General features: G+C 38.7%; 1 protein-coding gene across 1 annotated transcript in view; it reads left to right on the forward strand.

The window, feature by feature from the left end:
• DSCAML1 (Down syndrome cell adhesion molecule like 1) overlaps positions 1-20,170 on the forward strand; it is a gene marked incomplete at both ends in the record, with an annotated part of 53,968 nt that overhangs the window by 25,726 nt on the left and 8,072 nt on the right. The window contains 5 exons of the mRNA XM_008942654.1: positions 8,925-9,078; positions 14,613-14,730; positions 15,557-15,720; positions 18,975-19,073; positions 19,641-19,829. Of these exons, the coding sequence (XP_008940902.1) occupies positions 8,925-9,078; positions 14,613-14,730; positions 15,557-15,720; positions 18,975-19,073; positions 19,641-19,829 (724 nt within the window). The remainder of the gene's footprint in view (positions 1-8,924; positions 9,079-14,612; positions 14,731-15,556; positions 15,721-18,974; positions 19,074-19,640; positions 19,830-20,170) is intronic.

Below are 20,170 nucleotides of genomic sequence, written 5' to 3' on the forward strand. Positions count from 1 at the left end.
TCCTTGGTGCAGGTAGGGCTGAGAAAGCATTAGAACTGACAGGGAAAGCAGAGAGAGATTAAGAGCTGAAGACATACAGACCAGCTATATAATTTGGATGTCAGCAAACAGTATGGCATTATTCAATCAAATACACGTATTAAAATCTTTTTGCTTTGTTGATTAGTAAAGTGCAGTCCTTATTGTTGGGATTTTGTTGGGAGTGGTCCATCAGCCAGTCATTTACTAATAGGAGCAAACATATTAAACATGCTAGTCCTGCTGGTTTCAACAAAGCAGGTCATTAAATAGTGCACCAGTCTTCTGCTTTCTCTATGCCTGGAGATTAATGGGGGGAGTCATGTAAGTAGAACTGCTCTATAAAAGGATGATAAATGGAGACCTCTCTCCTTGGTCATTTTCCTTTTCAGTACATTGTCAGATGGTTCTTGTCTTCGTTCCATTCATATTAAAATGTGGAATAAGATGACCTTACTATCACTTTCTGATTTCCTGATAGTGAAAGCTAAAACAAGAACTTGTTTGGGCAACTGTGGATAGAGAGTGTTTAAATGTGACAGACATCCAGTACTGCCAATGGCCTAAATTGTCATAGGAGTTTTGCTGGAGCCTTGTCTACACTTTTAGCCCTGTCTAAATTAGGAAACATCATGGTGAAAATATCCAGCATGTTTCTTTTTTTCAGATAGTTGCACATTAGCTCTGCCAGTATTTGGTTTCAGTTGCTGTACACATATTTTAACCAAATAGATTTCCATGTTTAAACTTTCAAAAATAACATAATTTAGGTGGAAAGGTTCCTCTGGAGGTCACCTAGACCAATTCCCTTGTCAAAGCAAGTTTAATTACATGAAGTTACTCAGAGGTATATCTAGTGAAGTCTTGAACACCTCATGCATGGAGATCCCACAGTCCCTCTGAGGTCCAGTTCCAATATTTGACCATGGTCTTATGGTAAATATTTTTTCCCCTGGTTGATCAGAATTGCCCAGCTCAAAACTTTTCCCACCCTGAAGCTTCAAAAAGAGCTTGGCTTCATCTTCTATGTATCATCTGATGAAGTATATAGAATAATAGAATGATAGAATCATTCTGGCTGAAAGAGACCTTCAGCATCATCGAGCCAAACTCTTAACCCAGCACTATCAGATCATCACTAAACCCTGTCCCAAAGTGCCATACCTACACAACTTTTAAAGGACTTCCAAGGATGGGCAGCCCATTCCAGTGCTTTACAACCCTTTCTGTGAAGATATTTTTCCTAATATCCAATCTAAACTTCCCCTGACACGATGGGAGGCCATTTTCTCTTTTTCTATCGCTTACTACATGGGAGGAGAGACCAACCCCCACCTCTATACCACCTCCTTGGAGGAGGCTTAGCCAGAATAGACAACTGAGCTAGCTGATAGGTTGTTCAATACCATACTGACTTCATGCCTACAACATAAGGACTGGGGCAGTCTGGGCCAAGCATGTGGTTTTGTTGGGTGGTCTGAGGTCATGTTGCCATTGCTATTCAGAGCTAATATATATTGTTTCATTACTGTTCCTGTTATTACTGTTGCTTATTGCTCCTTTTTGTGTTGTATTAAATTCTCCTTGTGTCAGCCCATGGGGTTTTGTATTTTTCTCCCTTTTCTTCTTCCTGTTTGGGGGGGTAGAAGGGGATGAGTGAATGGCCACGTGGCGCCCCGCTGCTGCATCAGTGGGGTTTGGGTGGGTGAATGAGTGGCCAAGTGGTGCCCAGCTCCACATGACAACACAGCAGAGGCTTCAGTGATTTAAAGAGATAGTGAAAGTCTCTTTAAAAGAGGGGAGAGGTAGGTGGCAGAAGTTGGCTAATTAAATAAAGTTGCTGTTGAATGGAAAATGCTTATTTAGAGTCAGCAGAATCTGTAATGTTGAACTTAAAATATGTATTCATTGATTTCTGTACTACGTGCAGTATTTATCACTGTGACTATACAGTACTTTTTAGAGAATGAAGATATTTATGTTTATTAATTCCTCTTTTTATAACATAGAACTAGTGTATAATTTTAGGGTTATTTTAAAACTCAGTTTGAATGGTGTTTAAAATGTCTTTTTTAATATACCACATGTACTGTCTGCAGCTTCTTAATAGTTATTTCACAGCTTTGTTACCAGCTCCCAAACATAGTACATTCAATTTTTAAATTGCTTTGTCAGCTTTATGTTTTGCCTATCTTATTTTTGTCATAGAATGGATCTCAGGGGAGATGTGACAGAGTATAAATTAACTCTGATGATGTGTTGTATTATATGATTTTTAAAAGGCCTCCTTGCAAAGCCCTACTAAAACAAATATGAAATTCTTTTTTTTTTCATAAAACTCTGGTCTTGTCTCACTAACTAGTCTCACATACACGTATATCAATATAGTCTAACAAAAAGTCCTTGGTGTCACTTGCAGTGTATTTTGGCAGGTCTTAATTCATCCCATTCCCTTCTGTATCCTAAAGGGGACAGAGCACTTAAGACCAGATGGTGTCATAAAATTTATGAGTTGACTGAAAGGCTCTGAACAAATCTGATTTATTTCTTGAGGCCACCAAAGGAGGCAGCAGATCTCCTGGAAGTGCAGAAGATGGTTTCCTGACCCTTCTGTGGTCATGAGCCCATGTCACCATGTGCGGCTTCCATGATCATGAGCCTCAGGATGCTGATGGACTTTCTGTGAGTTGCTGCAAAGGGGCAAGCAGGTGATGAACCTTGGTGGCTCCCAAGCAACAGGCTCCTTGACTATGTGGACTATCTGGAAGTCCAGACAGCAGGCTTTGTTCCAGGTGAAATTTGTGGAAATGTGTTTGCAATATTTTCCTGCAGGTGGGAGGGCAGGGAGCTGTATCTATTGTTTCCAAAATTTCCATCTTCTAGTCTAACTTTTCAGTTCCATATTTAAGGAGAAAAAAAAAAAAAACTTAAAAGATAAAATTTTATGTGGAAGCTGCATTCTGAGCATTCTATTTTGTCCACTCTTTGGAACAGTTATCTTCAACAATGCTGAATGAAAACCAGATACTATGTTTCAAAACATGAGTCAAAATTGCAAGACAGTCTGTCCATCTGTGAAAGGATGCAAGGCAAAAGCTAGCAGTCTTGGAGAAAAGAACTAGATCATGACCGCAGGCATAGTGTCACATCTTTAGGGATTTCACTGAGAGGGCATCACATCAGTAGTCTGTCTACTCTGTTCAGGGATGCAGATCTTGAAGTTCATTCTCTATAAATACAATAATGTATTGACTTCATATTAAGCCAATTTTGTTTCCAGGTAGAAAGAACTTCTTGTAGCTCTCATTACTGTGTAACTTATTGTTCCAAGAGACTCTAAAATGTCATTTCCAGGAGCAATGAAGACCTGAGGTTGCGCAGGGTAGACAGTTCTGTGATGGTGTTGTGCAAAAAGGTGGAGATCTTTGTTTTAACCTTTTAGAACTAAAAATTTACTTTAGTTACTGATGAGACTCAGTGCTCATTGCAGGCCTCATCTGTACTGCTGATCAAACAAGGGCCAAGGAGCAGCACCTGGCCCCAAGAGCATGTGACATTGACTGACATCTGTCTACACTGCTTAGCACTAGTTTCTCTGAAGCAGATTTATTTTGAAAAGAGCTATTCAGAGAAGTACAAAACTGAGCTAGAGATCAAGTTAAAAAGCAGTGAGGATCATCAGAGTGGAATGCTCAACACACTCTCTGGCTGTTTCCCCTTTAGCAGTGGAGATTAGCCCAGAGGATGCATGTTTACCGAGAGAAACCTGGCTAGGCAAACACCATTGCACTGAGACAGCTCAGGCTGGGTATAAGACTGATGGCTGTTCAGGAGGCTATGAAACTAGTGGTTTGTTGTTGTGGGCAGGATGGAGAAGCATAGATATCTCTCCCAAGTCCACTTTTGTTCAGTGGTTCCAACAGTGACCTGGATAATTAAATAGCAAGAATGCCTATTAAATTTGCAGGAGATAGAAGGCTGGGGCGGATTGCTAGTACACTGGAGACAGAACTAGAATTCAGATGGATCTTGATGAACTGTGATATTGATCTTGAAAAAGTTATACAAAATTTAGTATGAGTAAGTGCAAGAAAATGGGTACTATGAATAACCAACTACAAAAATACTGGCTAGAGAGCAATAGGTTAGATTCTTCAGAAGAGGATTTTGAGGTTATTGTGTATCCCAAGATGAACAGTAGCTAACTTTATAATGCTTTTGTGAAAAGCCAAATGCCATACCCTGGGATTGTTGAATACAGGTTTGGAAACTGTATTCAAAAAGGGTATTGTTAGAGATTCTGAAGGATAACGGCAGGTATTATTAGAGAAAATGTTAAAAAAAAAAAAAAAGTTATTTCTGGACAATGTGGAAAGCATTTGGGTTATTAAGTTGTAAAAAGATAAGGGTACTGGTGGGATAAGGAATGATAAAACTCTGTCTAGATTTAAGACTGGTGAAAATAAAAAGGTAATAATCTATTCTTCATGTTCCTAATAGACTGGAAAAGAAGCTATGGGCTTGAACTGCAGCAGGAAACTCAAGCTAAATTTCAGGAAAGCTATCTAACAGTAAGATCAGTTAAGCAATGGATTAGTTCTTGCAGTTTAGGGAGCTGCAAACTCTCCATTTATTGTAAGTCTTCAAAATCAGATTGAACAAACATCTGTCTGAAATTGTACAAATATAGTTGAACTTGGTTTAAAGAAGGGTGGGCTTGGGTAAGTTCTTAGTGTCCTTCTAGACCTGTTTGTAGATGAAGCTACGGCCATATTTTATACCTAAATTCATAGTGAAAACACACATGCCATTCTATGTGATTCTATGCCACTCTAGTTGTGTACATATGTATTTTTAATTTTCAAGATGAGGCAGCCAATATACAGGTAACCAACTTGTATGTGCTCTTGCTTCACAACACACACTACAAATCTGGGGCGTTTCTTGCTTTTCACTCTTGGTACTGAAGTCTCCATATGGCTTTTTCTGTCCACCTCCATGTTTTCTTGCAATATGTAGACAACAGGGAGGCAGAGACCTTCAGTGCACCTACTTGACATCAGAAGTTGCGTAGTTGCAGTTGTAGGTGAGGTACCGGCTTGCTTTGATGGAATAATCTCCCAGTCCACAGTAAATTCTACCAGTTACCTTATCTTCCTGCTTGGGAAAGTCCTTGATTGCCTGGAAAACTGTTACAAATGTATTTTTCTTCTAAAGTGCCCTTTTGAAGTTTTCTCAGGCTGGATGAAAAACCACAACAAATAAACAAACAAAACAAAAGAACAGCCAGAGAGTTCAGAGTTTATGCACACTACCTATCTAATTGCTTTCTCAAGGAGTCAGAAATGCCAGGAGATGGCATACTACTTCAAAGTATACAAAGAAGAGTATGCCAATAGCGCTGAAGTTGCATCAGAGGAAAATCATGCTCCCTGCAGCAGCTCTTCCTCAGCACCTCTTGCTGTTGCCTGTTTTGGGAAGTAGATTGACTGCAACCTAATTTCACTTTATTCTTCATAGCCCTTGCTGGTTTGTTAGAGACTTGGTCCTGTGTGAGCTTCTTAGACAGTGCACTAAAGACAGAAGAAAAATTAATCCATCATCTATAAGCTGAATAAAAAAAAAAAAATAAAAAGAAGCAAGAAAAAAAAAATCCCTTGAGCAAGCATGTGCTTTGGGGGCTAAAACAGCAGTATATATTTCATATTGGCACTAGCAAGACCAATATGTGACAAGGTGACATTCCTTTAAAATGTTTCTTATTTGAATTGTCTAATCTTCTCTTTGCTGACAAAGCTCCTTTTTTTCTTCTTCTGTAATGAAAGTCTCTGGCATGTTAGTCTAATTGAAATGACAGGCCGATTCTTTGTCACTGGAGCATCCCCAAGTGTTTAAAAGGAAATGTTAGCTGAGGAAGAAAAAGTTTTATGTTAACCGGTTAGAAACCAAAATCTTTTGCTATAGCAGTTTGTTTCAAGAAATGAGAATCATTAATTTAGTGCAAATATGTTTAAAAATTAATAAATTAATTGATTATTTATTCAATAAATAATTAGCTTTATATTTGGAATAGCTACAGTTGCAAATGTGTGAATGATGCTGTTTCTCTGACTGAAGGAAAGGAGTTGAAGGCATTTTAAAAGGCATTAGAGAAGTTAATTTTGTGATTATTCCATCTTTGGAGTTCCAGGAAGTGGAAGCTCCTCTGTTTTCAGACAATTTTGCCTGCTCTTCTGTCTTTCTGTTTTGTCTTTAACATTAGTCCTCAGAGCAGGCGTGCTTAGTGCCAGTGCTGTAGCTTCAGGGACGAGATTTTCTTTTTCTGCTTAGCTGCTCACCTTATTCCAAACATGAAATCTCAAAACAGATTTCTCTGAGCTGTATTGAGAAATTATATGCAGGCTGTATGTCTGTCTGACTGTCCCAGTCCTTGCCATTGCAGAGAGGAGCAGAAAAAGGAGGCATTTCAAGCAGAAATCTACAATAGTAGGAATGGCTCCCAAAGGCAGCCACATGTCCCCTTCAAAAACCATGGGAGTCATGGAAAAAGCAGTGTAATTTAACTTGCCTGCTGGAACGAAAGTTCAGCAATAAGGAAATTTGTAATGATTAACTATTCCTAAATGCTATATTCATGTCCCATGTTAATAGGTAGTATAGAAGTAGCTTGTGCTAGATCTCTGCTTTAATGACTGAAGCCCAAGTGTCAGAGAGAGCTTACCCTCTCTGACTCCCAAATTATCCCTAAGAAATCCTATCTCATGAATATTAAAATTCAGCCTCCTGTGCCATGATCAATACATTAATTTTTAGGTATGACCTCACAAAGATCCAGCCTGTCAAGCTATGGGCATTTGTCCAATATTCTTGTGTAAATGTCAAGACAGATGGTTCTCAAAACCTGCTGTAATATTTCCCATAATAATAGAAGTGTCTGCTTGCACTGACCTCTTCATTTCAGAAATGGAAACCCAGGCAAATGCTTGCTAAATGGCAAAAACTGACTTGGCATTTTGACAAAAGCAATGAGATTGTCTATAAAGTATGGCAAGTTCCCTGTCTTGTCTTGTGTTAATAACTATTCGCTGGAGGAAACCATCTGGAAAAGTTAGTCTTCATGGAGGGAACAGGATGCATTGTTGCAGAAGCAAATAGAAGCACACCTTTGTATAGAAGCCAGGGAGTTAAGTATTGCACTTAACAAAGTTAAGTATTTTAGTTAACAAACAGATAAACTTCTTATGCCCTCAGCACAGGCAACTATATCTGGGGTAGTTATGCAGACATTCAATATTTGGTGGGGAAACATCAGTATGCAAGGGGCATGATTCATCCCACTGCAACGCGTTTCAAATAAGCCAGAAGAACCCTGGTACTTTTTCTTTTCATAGTCTCTGAAGGGAGTCAAAGTGACAGGCTTAGACATAGATATCTTCATTCTAGATTTCAAAACTGAGGAGAAATGAGATGGAACACCCCTCTTCTCTTGCCTATAGTAGGTGCCAGCTCAAGGATAGAGACATGCAGTGACCCGTTCAGTAGCTGAGATTTGCTACCAGTTCACATTGGAGAGGTGTTTAATGATATATCAGGAACTTCCCTTATTTATTTGGAATTCACTTTGAAGGACTACATATTCCAATGCTTTCAGGTCAACCTGCCTTTTGAAATGCTAATCAGATGAAATTAGCCTTTACTACCAGTAGATATTTGTATATCAAAGAGATTCTTTGTACACTTTCTGTCAGTCTGAATCAAGTTTAGATCACACTGATGCATTATTTTTAATGCTGATTCCCAGTAAAATCTTCTTTTCTACATCATTAACATTCTAATTATTTTTAGCCTAGTGTTCGCTAGCCATTACCATGCTGAATATTGCACAGGAAAGTGAGTATTATTCATACTAATGGTTCATTACCCCTCTAGTTTTATGTGTGAGAGTCACAAAGCCGATGCCAGAAATAGAACTGGCTATACTGAACATTGTAATACCATTCAATGTATTGAACAGGGCTGAAGACATTTCCTTCTCCTCCACCAAAGAGTGGAGCTTCCTCTGGGGGATGTACCAAGGTGCACAAAGCCCACGTCCCACGCAGAAACCTGTATATTCCCCTGCACCTTTCCTCACACAGGTCACATCAAACAAACTGCAGATCATCTCACTGTTAAGCAAGTGTTTTATAGCAGCTAGTTGTCTTCACTGTAGCCCGCGGCCAAGGCAACTGAGTGCCAGCGCAAGAACAGACCAAACTGGCATTTCTTCCAGTGCTTGTCCTTCCCTGCTAACGCAGCTGAATAGCTGAGATGATCTGGTAAGAATCTTTGAATGGAAGTAATTTTGTGACTAAAGAAAACTAGACTTGGGGGAAGTTTGAACAGTCTATTGGGGAATACTGCTTTATTTCTTGGTTCACTCCATTATTGAAGAAACAAACCACCCAACACAGGGATAAGGAACACCAGCACAAGGATTCTATGTGAATGAAGATGTATCTTGAGTAGTAAACTTCAGATTTCACAGCAAATGCAGGTCTGAATCCTGTGCTGGGAAAGTTTTGTGTAAAGCAATATTGGTTTGTCAGAACTACGTATAGTAAAAATTTGTCAAATATGTTCACTTAAGTTGTTTATCTTACCCTGTAAAAATAAACAGACACATAAAAGTCCTAATCTGAACAAAAACACTTTGTAAACAAGATATAGGCCCAAATTCACTGAATATAAATTGATTGCAACAAGTTATTGTGTCTGCTCTGTTTATTGCCATCTGCCATCTGCTTGGAGCAATTGATACTCATTCAAATTACTCTGAAGTAACAAGCTTTGTCGCACCCAGCTTTGCAGACTTTCTCCAAATACTGTTTATTTTAGTCTGGCAACATTTGTCTCTCCCGCCACAGGTAATCAGCGAGTTTGAAGCCTCTCCCGACTCATTTTCCTACAGAATCCCCAACCTGAGCCGGAATCGCCAGTATAGTGTCTGGGTGGTAGCAGTGACTGCTGCGGGAAGAGGCAACAGCAGCGAGATTATCACTGTGGAACCTCTAGCTAAAGGTACTGTGACAGCACTTTTTAAAGCCATCTAGAACTTTACAATGCTAATTACTGTTATAATTGGCACGTGGCTTCTTTATGTCTCATTGCTTACTAAGAGTGGGATTGTCAGGAGTAACTTCAGTTCTCTCCAAAAGTTAGGTGACAACTCTCAGCTAATTGCCTGAGCTTTTGCTCTAGTCAGCAAAGAGAGAATGACGTGCTCCTCCAGGGAGTAAGTCATCCCACCTACCTTAGAGGAAATAAATTGCTTTTTGGAGCAGTTTTTATCTTCTTTTGTTGGGTACAGAGGATTTGCAGATGGTCCCCCTCCCCTTCTGAATGTATCTTTTTCTTTTTTTCTTGCCATACAAGAGAACTTCTTTTTTCACTTCTCTCCTTACTAATATCTCTTGGTACTCCACAAGAACTATCTTCTATATAAAATGCTCTCATTAAAATATCTAAACTCTGAACAATTGTTCTGAACTTTCATTAGCTTTGAAGTTTACTGCTTCTATTTCAGATATGAAGAAGGGATAATGCCCCTCAAATCTTGCAGTTTGTTTGTTTGAGCTTTGTTTTTGTTTTGGTTTTTTTTTAGCTTTATTAGTTGTTCTATTAAAAACTAGTGCTTGGGCCTGTGAATTCTGCTTTACCTCTACTGTGAGATGGGATGCTTACAACCCTATAGTACCATAGCTTGGCAATCGAGATGTAAAATTTTATACAGCAAAGTGAGAAAGAATCCCATCAGTACTCAATCTCTACATCAGGTCTTTGGAAATATTTTTTTTCCCCCACTCAAATCGGTAAAGTCACAGCATGTACCAGTATGAACAGTGTATCGCACAGGTCCCTGTTGCAAAATTAGATGCATTAGAGTTCTACAAGCCTGTTAATTTTTTAGTCATCTACATACTGCATACTGCATTATGAACATTGGTGAGGCCAAAGCTGAGGTCTTAAAAGTTGGATAAGGAGTCTAAAGGAAGGAAGATCAAGAAAAAACACCTCAGGAAAACAAGGCAAAGGTTTCAGTGTTTCTTTTTATCCAGCTATTACCTGTGTGTAATGAATGTCTAGTGATAAAAAATAAAAAGAAAAAAATAAATAAAAAGCAGCAGCATAAAAATAGATGCTCATATAAGAGCAAATCTAATTAGACAACAACATGGTGCAATAGTATTCGATTGAGGATGCAGGCCAGCCCAGGAGTGTGTATGGACTTCTGCATTAAAGCACTAGAAGTTCTTTTCTCCATGTCCTATGCATTTAAAAAGAGAGGGAGATTTTCAGGCAAGACGAAAGCAGAACAGCATAGGTATCAAGATTCAAACTCTTTAGTTATGAGGAAATGTAGTATGAGATTGCTCTCAGTTTGCCAAAAATAAAGAAGCTATAAATTGACCCACATGTACTTAAACTGAACAAGCTTACCAGAGACTGGAATTAATTCTGCTCCCTCAGACCTTATTTATCATGATCCGTGGGGACAAATAAGTGAACTTAAAAATAGCTTGTATGAAAAGACGAGAACTTTAAGGAAAAGTGTGAACAAGACTGTTTGGAATGCATCCAGTTGATGTTAGAGATAGTAGTGATGTTCCAATATAAAGTCTGCATTAGATGATGCTCAGGGCAAGGCTCTTCTACATGCACTTAGGGTCGAAAAAGCGACAAATAATCCTTTTGTAAAGGTTGTGACTGACACTAGGAATACTGATAGATGGCAATTTTATGAACTTTGTATGTGTTACAAGTTATTGTATCATGTACAACATTTCCTGTATGAGTGCATCACTGGGCCTTTTAGAGTGCTGGGAGAAAATGATCTGTGATCAGGGCAGTGGATACACAATGAAGAAGGGCACGTAGAACTAATAGCCTTGAAGACCTTTCTTACCCCCCAGTACTTGTGAAGGAAGAAACACATCACAGGTTTAGAAGCAGTTATAGCCTGATTTTGCCAGAAGTTTCCAGTGCAAGAACAACCTATGGGCCATTATGGTGAGGCTGTTTGCTTCCTTTTTTTTTCTCCACTTATTTCACAGTAAATGTCCAAGTAATGATAGCATCATGACAGCTAATGAAAGTTAACTTTGAATTGAATTACATCAACTTAACTATAACCCCTTTAAGAGAACCCCTCTGAGAACAATGAGAATGTCTAGATAAGGGTTTGATGTGAAATGGATAGTCCAATTTAAATGAAAGCTTAATTCAAATTAACAGGTTTTTTTTCTCTAATGTCTCCCATTTCTCAGAGCAGTTTGCTATTCTCTGTAATTAACTGACAAAAATAAGGAAAAAAATATCACAGTAGTGAAATTTCATTCTCTATAAAAACAGTCTGCACTCCCCACCCCAACTTAGATTTCATTGCTGACTTGAAAGTTGTGAGTTTAGCCTATCAAATATATCTGAAAGACAGAAAATTTTGCATGCACCTCGTTGCTTCTATTTTCTGACCATGACTGATGGAACATGGCTTTTGCCAGCAACATGATGGTAACAGATCTAGACAATCCTCTGGGAAGAACTCTCTGACCTGAATGTTGAGTTTCCGTTGCTGTTTTAGACTACCTGAGCATTAACAGCAAACAGATTTGCCTCCTAGTCTATATTGCTTTGTGAGTTAAATGTTTTTAAAAAACATAAGGGGGACATTGGTCTGTTTCTTTAATAGTTCATCATATTGGAATGCACACAATATTTTTCTGTGAGAAATAAATGAAAGAAACTCCTGACTCAGGGTATTCACCAGTGGCCCCTTATACATTTTTCCTTTAAAATTCAGTTGTCCTCTAGAGGGGAAAAAAAAAAAAAAAAAAAATGTGCTACAGCTTCTTGTAAAGAATATCTGCCTATTTCTTATTCTATGGCAGTAAGTGTAAGTAATAGGATTCATAATTTAAACAAACACGCAGAAAACAACATCGCCACAGGAGAGAGCACAGTTCTGTGAAGGAACCTCTTTATCATCAATTAATGATTGGGTAATTTGTAAAAAATAGGAACAAACACAGTCTTAATCCAGTGCCTTGCCATCTAAAGTGAAGCTGACGTGTAGCTGGCAGGGATGTGGGTAGCTTCAATAACAAAGAATTCAGCTCTGCAGCTGAATTACCCACATGCTGTGTAAAGTTCACTTGGCTCAAAAGGCAGAGATCTGGGAGATTCAAATAATTATAACCTCATGAATGCCTGTTAGCATTTGAAACCTATGGCTTTCAGATGAATTTTACTAGGCATTTACTTTTTTTTTCTAGTTTTGTTTGTGTACCTGTTAGCCGTCTTGGAACACTACTAGACAATAAGCTATAAAGAAAACTGGAGTTGAGGATTTTCATGCTATTTTATTTCATGCTATCTCTTTTAAAAACACTGAGTACATGAAAGGAATAAAATAATTCACAGAGAACTAAGTACTTTCACAAAAATAGAATGGTATGCTTTTATAAGGTCCACTTCTGAGTTATAGTCTGTGATATTACCACTGGCATAGGCTTCTGTGAGGTCTGTATTACTTCCACACATCACTGTAAAATGGGACATGCAGGGTATTGAAAACCAGGAGCTACGACATAAATGTTGTATTTTGGAGATCTGATATCCAACCTATAATTTAAGGAAGAATTCACATAGAAATAACTTGTAAAAATGAAGGGATATCACAGAAAGTTTGCTAACAGTGGTGCCATATGCCTAAGGCTTCTGCAGGATTCCTGCATTACAGATGCTTTGTCCTAAAGTATCTGTCAGCAGTTGGAAATAGCTGGATATTTCAAGAAATACTGGAGACTTGTGAAAGCCAGGGCTAAAAGGAGTAATAGTTCCTTTTAGATGAGTTTTTAGGCTTCATGTTACAGAGGAATTTTGCATGGAACAGGAATTTGGGTTTCTAACCACCATTGCTCAGAATGCACTGCAGCTACTAGCAACAGTTTAGATGCTTACAGATGTGTTTTGTGACTAGTTACAGCTGATAGCATCTCCTGCTGCCTTTTAAAGTTATCATGAGTACTATTAGGCATCTCCTACAACAAAAACCTGGCACCACAGGAGACAAATGAGCCTTCTAACACTAACTGCAGTGGAGTCAACATTTCACACCATGTGTCTGGGTAGAATGAGTATTTTTCTATCCTAGTTAGCTTAGTTAATTAGCCCATAGCTTGTGGCAATATAGCCCTGTATAAAACTTTTCTAAAAGATATGGCCTTAGGCGTGCCACAGCGAAAAACAAGGCTGTATCATGAGACTTAGTGACTGACTTCATCTTTTCACCATTCTGGTGTACCACCTCCTCAGGGCAGCACACGCTGCAGCACCCTCCTGCTGGAGCTAACCAGAAGGAGGGAGCTGGGATCTTCAGGTGCTTCTTAGCCAGGACAAGACATGTTGATGCTTGGGTGTTAGGAAAGCCATGTTGTCCCATTACCTAATCTTGACTTTGTCCATTGCTCTAAATCTTTAAACAGCTCCTTTTTGTGTTTTCAGTTAAAATTTTGACCAAAGAAAAATCTCACAAGAAGCTTAGTCTTCAACAATGATTGAAGAGAACGTAGGCAACACAGTCCAAACTGATTGTGTAACCTATGAAATCTTTTCTTTTTATGAATATATAAATTCCCAATGCAGCCTACTCAAATAATTTCCCTTAACTCTTCAATGCCTGTTCCTTTATGTGTGATTTTCTTTTAACTGTCCCAGTTATATTTGATGCTGACTCTCAATTTCATACTTTTCTAATTGGTGCAAAATGAATTTTTAAGCAAAAATTCTGATCAGTGTGCATGACTGAAATAGATCAGGATTAAAAATACAGTATTTTCTGTATCTCTACTCAGTATGTGTCTTTGAGATGTATGTTTAGAGCCAAACAAGAAGTCTATTTCTATCAAGTATCATTCCTGAGTAATAGCATACAATGAAGCTCTAACACAACCCTACTGTTCCTGTATTCTATAAAATGAAACTACAGGAATGATATTTTTTTGTTGGAATATTTAGGTTATATGACAGCTGGCACAAATTAAATTGACTTAAGAGTTTGTTCATATTTGTGGACTTCAGACAGACTCTGCAATGTACTAACATGTACGTACATGAAGGTTTATTTTGCTTAATACTGTAGCTGTTATAACAGTGATGTATCAATTATTTAGGTTTTGTAATATGCTTTGGACATTTCCTGCTTGAATTTTGTAAAGAAGCACCCCTTGAACATGATTTTCATCCACGATTCCTACTATGAAATCTGCAAAACATAAGTAAAGTTGATCAAAAACTGTCTTTTCTCTTTTTCTCCACAAGGACTCTTCCAGTCCTCCGCTTCATCTCTCTTTTAGTTAGTCTTCCAGATACTAAAGCTAGAATATGTGTACTTAAATAGCTGATACTATGAGTTAAAAGGAAATGGTTTCCTAAAAGCACAGTTTGAAGCAGATTGGTTAGGTTTTCCATATTTAATTCTGTATGTCTGTGTTTCCCTTCCAAAGGCTGTATGAATGAACACCTCATTTTAGTCTTTCTTCCTCTCTTTTGCTCAGCTCCTGCCAGGATTTTGACATTCAGTGGCACAGTGACAACTCCCTGGATGAAGGACATTGTCCTCCCTTGCAAAGCCGTGGGAGACCCAACTCCGACAGTCAAATGGATGAAGGATAGGTAACCAGCAACTAAATGAAATTGCTTAAATAAAGCTCCTGCTCTTAAAATCATGAAGGTTGCAATGCAGATGAACCTGGATAACTGTGTCAGGAAGGAGAAGGATCATTTGTGGGGACTGCACTCCATCACAGTAGACAAGGAAATGAGAAACTCCTCAAACTAAAACTGATTTGCTTTCGTGGTTAGAAGGTATCAAAAGGGAAGAAAAGTTACCAGGAAGGGGTAAAGGTAAACATTCAAAACATAAAACCTGGGAGCCTTTTCTGTTTTAACTTCAGGTACACCAAACAGTTTCAGTTTGAGAACGGAAAATGCCTACTGCTGTAGAATGCAGTGTACACATCTTGCATATAGCTTGTTTTCCACTTTTCTGTTCTGATTTTTAGTTTCACAGTTAGACAGTCACTTGGAAACACATATGCACAACAATTTTCATCCAAGCACTGTGTAAGCAGTGATACTGCAGTGCTATAAAACCATCTTTTGCATTGATACAATCAGCTATTATTTTGTAAGGATAGACTTTGTAGCCAGGAACTGTCTTTTACTCCTTTTTTTGGCATTTTTATGAAATAGCAGACAGTTAAGGAAGGAGAGAATTTCCATTTTCACTCAAACTGGGGTCAGGATATGTGTGTTCTTTAAGAAAATTGCAGGTATTTCCCAGCAGAAAATACTCCTTTGCTGTCTTTATTAAAGATGACATTCCCCATCCTCTTTTTATATCTTTCTATTTTTAGTTGCTTAAAAAAAAAAGAATCCAATTCTGAGTAATTTTGGTTGTAACTTCTTTAATATATGCACTTTGTTTCCTGTGAGGTAGTAACGGGACACCCAGTCTAGTGATGATTGATGGGCGAAGAAGCATCTTTAGCAATGGCAGCTTTGTCATCCGTACTGTGAAAGCAGAAGACTCTGGATACTACAGCTGTGTGGCCAGTAACAACTGGGGATCAGATGAAATAATTTTAAATTTGCAAGTACAAGGTAAGACTGTTGGATCTATCTCAAATTTGTTCTCACAGCTATTAACTGCTGTGTGCTAGTAATGCAAAGATACCTCTGTTTGCATAAGTATGTCAAATACTAGTATTAATGTGTATTAATATAAATTTCATTCTTCCAAATTAATAAATAAAATAGTATACAGGTCATTCTGACTGAGCCATCAACATCTTATGATATAGCAAACCTTTTGGTTTTGGTGGAATGATTCACACCCTTGCAGTTAAGTGTCCATGTAAGCTTTTGTAGCATTGACAATTGTTTGCATTTGGTTATCTTCTGCACGTGTCTTCACACAGAAAATGTTAACTTGTAATGTCTTTAAGGAGAATGCATATGTGTCATTTTAATAATGCCAAATTCAGAAAGAGCTGAAGGTCTTATCTTCTGAAAAGCTATCAACAGAAACATATCTTTGTGCTGAGACTTTGGACAAAAACTTTTTATGCAAGATCAGAATTTTACTGATGGTCAATATGAGGAAGCATTTAAAATGAAACATCAGAAGACCTTCAACTAGCTACTTTTTATATGCATGTTGAGATGTCTATAATGTATCCATAATGGTGCTGATACGTATACAAGCAATATCTATATAAGAATACACATTAACAGAAATGTGAAGCAGAGCATGTGTATTCACATACCAAGAATTCACTCTGCAGTTTTCATTGCTCACTTACAGTAAAGTACATCCTAAGAGTGCTACAGCTGATTGAAATTGTTGTACTGTAGGGAGGCAAGTAACTGCATTTGGAATATGGGGCATGCAGTGGCCAGTCACTCCCCTGTCCCTTGATACAAGATATAAACTTCTAGTGCAAACGTATGAGAACACAGAAAGAGATTGTTTCAGCTGCAGTCCAACCCTCACTGCATAAAACATTCTGCTAAGACTTGAAACAAGTACCATAGTGTACAGTAACTGACCTACAATCCAACAGAGTTTAAAGGTGCTCTTCTGTAATGTCTGAAGCATGACCACAACAGGAAGTGGGGAGAGAAAACACTATCAAAAGGAAATCTTATATTCATATTTCACTAAGTACTTTTGTGATTGCATATCCTTGCTGTTACTGAACTGCAGTAACTAAAAGCAAATCTGTGTTACTTTCCTGAGGGACAGAGAAAGACTGGCATTTACTGTGTGGGACCACCATCTTTTGTACATAGAGTGAAGATCACATGAAAGGTTTTATGATAAAGCTTTCACAGTGCAGTGTACACAGTCTCCCTCCATGTAATCAACTAAGTCAGTCAGAATAATGGAACAAATCCATCCTACACAAGAAATTTTTGTTTAGAGTATAAACTGTCTTTTTAATTTTCTTCAGCATGGTTTAGCCCTGTGAGGGCAATAAAACCAAGTTCTCTTTGAACTAGTCCATAGCAGTAAACCAGCAGCCTCCATTTCACATCAGCACTCATTATTTTGCAATCTGCTGACCTGAACATGAACTGCATGAGGAAGCTTCTCTTGGAGTTTCACTTGGCAGGTAGAGCTACCCCTTAAACGGGCAAAACACGCAATGCCTTTTGGCAGCAGACTGCTGGACATGACAGAGTGTTTGTGACTTCTGTCCTGACTTGCTGACAGGCTGGTGTCTGTTAAGCAGTAACTACAGCAGGGAAACGGTAGCTCCTGCCAGCAGTAGTCACTGACACCATCACCTCCTTCCCATGCTTGCAGTGGCAGTGGCCTGAGAAGGTGTGAGTGCCCTGTCGTCTCTCCTCCCTGTCTTTCCATCCCAGCTTTGGCACTGCTTCGCAGATCCCTTCCCATGATGGATGCTGTCCGTGCCTCATGCCTTGCTCGTGATGCAGCGAAACTCAGTTTTGGCTATGTTTCTGAGGAGCTTGCAGACCTCTAGTAGCACCTGTTCAGAAAACAGTCTTTAAAATGAACCAGACAGTGCTGCTCTGCATGACCAGAGTAGTGCAAAGGATTTGAAAGAGGAACTTCTCTTTCTCCCCCTTTCAGTTTCTGAACTGACAATTGCAGATGCCAAACACTTGGGTGAAGTGTTAGTAAATATTTACCCTTCAGGGCTCTAATGAATATTCAACTAGCTCTTTGAAGTTTCACCTGCTGTTCTTCTTTATTTTAATAAACTCCATCCTCCACGGCCTTACTGGTTTTGTGTCATGGTTCAGGTTAGCTCACTTGTACAACAGGACTAGCTAAATGAGTTGGGCAGAAGTCGGAGATGAGCTCTCCGGGCTATAATCAGTATGTGATCAGATTGGCTCATGATAGATTTGCCAAGATTAAATGGAAACTGGGTACTTTGCCACTTTCTGCCCTGATCATTGAGCTCTGAAGTGCAGCCACCATACACTGGTGAAATTTGGGGTTACTTAAGCTGAGCCTAAACTGACTCCATTCTCAGTCCGTTTTCCAGCCCAAATTACCTGTTCTAGTTCTCCCTACCCCGAGTGACTTGTTGGGGTATAGCATGACTCTTTCTCTGGCTTTTCATGCTGGATTTTCCTCCAAAGGAAACCGGATGCTTGGGAGAGGGTGGGACATGAGAACTCTGTCTTACTCTGGCATTCTGCGAGGAGCTGCTGGTCCTGGAAACTATGGTTCTTATGTTGCATATTTTACACATAGCTATACTGCTTATGAGGGGCGAGAGAACTGAAGTGATTCCAGGCTTCTTCAGCCTTTGCTGATAGAGTTCTGTCTTCTTTAAACCAACAGCCTCAGTGAATAGACTATGTGATCTGAAAGACGTATGGATGTGCCTCTGATCACAGATCTACCTATGCTACCTAGTCAACACTCACAGTTACACTGGCAGACACTCTTACACTCTTTTTAAAAACTTTTGCCATAGTAGCCTTCAAATACATGCATGAGTGGGGCATCGTTTGCAAGTGACTATCTGTTTCTTGTCACTAAAAGTTCAGCTTCTCCCTAAAATGGATATGAGAAATAATGGCTGTGTAGCTCATATGCCATTCATATCTGACAGGACAGATACAAAAGATACACAGAAAAGCAAGGGTTAAGAATGGAAAGACAAAACTGTGTAGAAAATTAAATATAAAAAAATGAGAGCTTGCCTGATCTTGTCTGAACCACAGATGTCAGCTAAACAGACACTTTGACAGAAATAATTTGCATTTTTTTGCAACTCAAAACAGTTATTTGATAAGTGACTGTTAGAAGGGATTAAGATCACATCTAATCATTTTAATCTATTTTCTGTTTTTAACTATTTCCCATCTAGTTCCACCAGACCAACCAAGACTCACTGTATCCAAAACTACATCTTCCTCTATCACTCTTTCTTGGATACCTGGAGACAATGGTGGCAGTTCTATCCGAGGTAATGTAACTTAGGTTAAATGTAACTTCCTACTAAATTATCATCTGTGATAGCATTAGTATATAATTATGAATGGCTACAAAAGGATTAAAACAAAGCAATCTGTATTGCTGTCACTGCTTAATGTGCACTATTGCCGTGATAACAGCTTTCAGTAAATTGCAGTTTCTCTTTGTGGTGGTTTAATCACAGACTTAATCACTTCCTTCCAGCGTACCCTCAGTTGTTATGACAGTTACTCTCTCTGATTTTCCAGGCATGTAATCTCTAATAATTCATTTTTGAGGGGCCAGGTTCGTCATCTGGTCTTTGTTGCTGATTGAAGTGTATTTAGAAATGTCTATCCCTTTGCTTTCCCTTTAAAATGATCATAAAAATTATGCTTAAGCTGTTGTATGGGTAGGCAAAATGTATTGCTTGGTATCTTTTAGTCAGGTGAGACGTGTATGTCTTCCTGTGCATTGGATTTTTCTAGTTTTATTAGGTCTTTAAAACGGCTTGTCATATTATCTGCAGAATTTGTGGGTTTTGTCTGGTTTATTGTTGCCATCTGTGTTTTTCCTCTAGGTTATATTTTGCAGTACTCTGAAGATAATAGTGAGCAGTGGGGTAGTTTTCCAATTAGCCCTAGTGAGAGATCCTACCGTTTAGAAACATTGAAGTGTGGCACTTGGTACAAGTTTACTTTAACTGCTCAGAACGGAGTGGGGCCAGGGCGCATCAGTGAGATCATTGAGGCCAAAACGCTTGGAAAAGGTACATTGATTTCTATCCCCTTTTGTCACCTAAAGCTCTTGTATTCTGCTGTAGATCTTGGTTTGATGAGAAGATAGACCTGGATATTTTGATATTATTTGCTTTGGAATCATGTCCAGTTCTGTTCATGTTGTGACAGAAGAGGCTGTCACTGCAGAACATGAGGTACATACCCGCTGATGATCCATCCTTAGTTGTCTAATATTTTTTTTCTAGGATGGGTTGGTAGATATTTGAGAAGAAAGTGTCTCAATTATCTTAGGCTATAGCAATTCCAGCTAGTGCTATTCCCATGAAAGAATTGTTACTTTTCTTCCTGTAAAATTCACGGGTTTATTGCA

The sequence above is a fragment of the Merops nubicus genome, unplaced genomic scaffold (assembly GCF_000691845.1).
Source record: "Merops nubicus isolate BGI_N331 unplaced genomic scaffold, ASM69184v1 scaffold18616, whole genome shotgun sequence".
Taxonomy (NCBI): domain Eukaryota; kingdom Metazoa; phylum Chordata; class Aves; order Coraciiformes; family Meropidae; genus Merops; species Merops nubicus.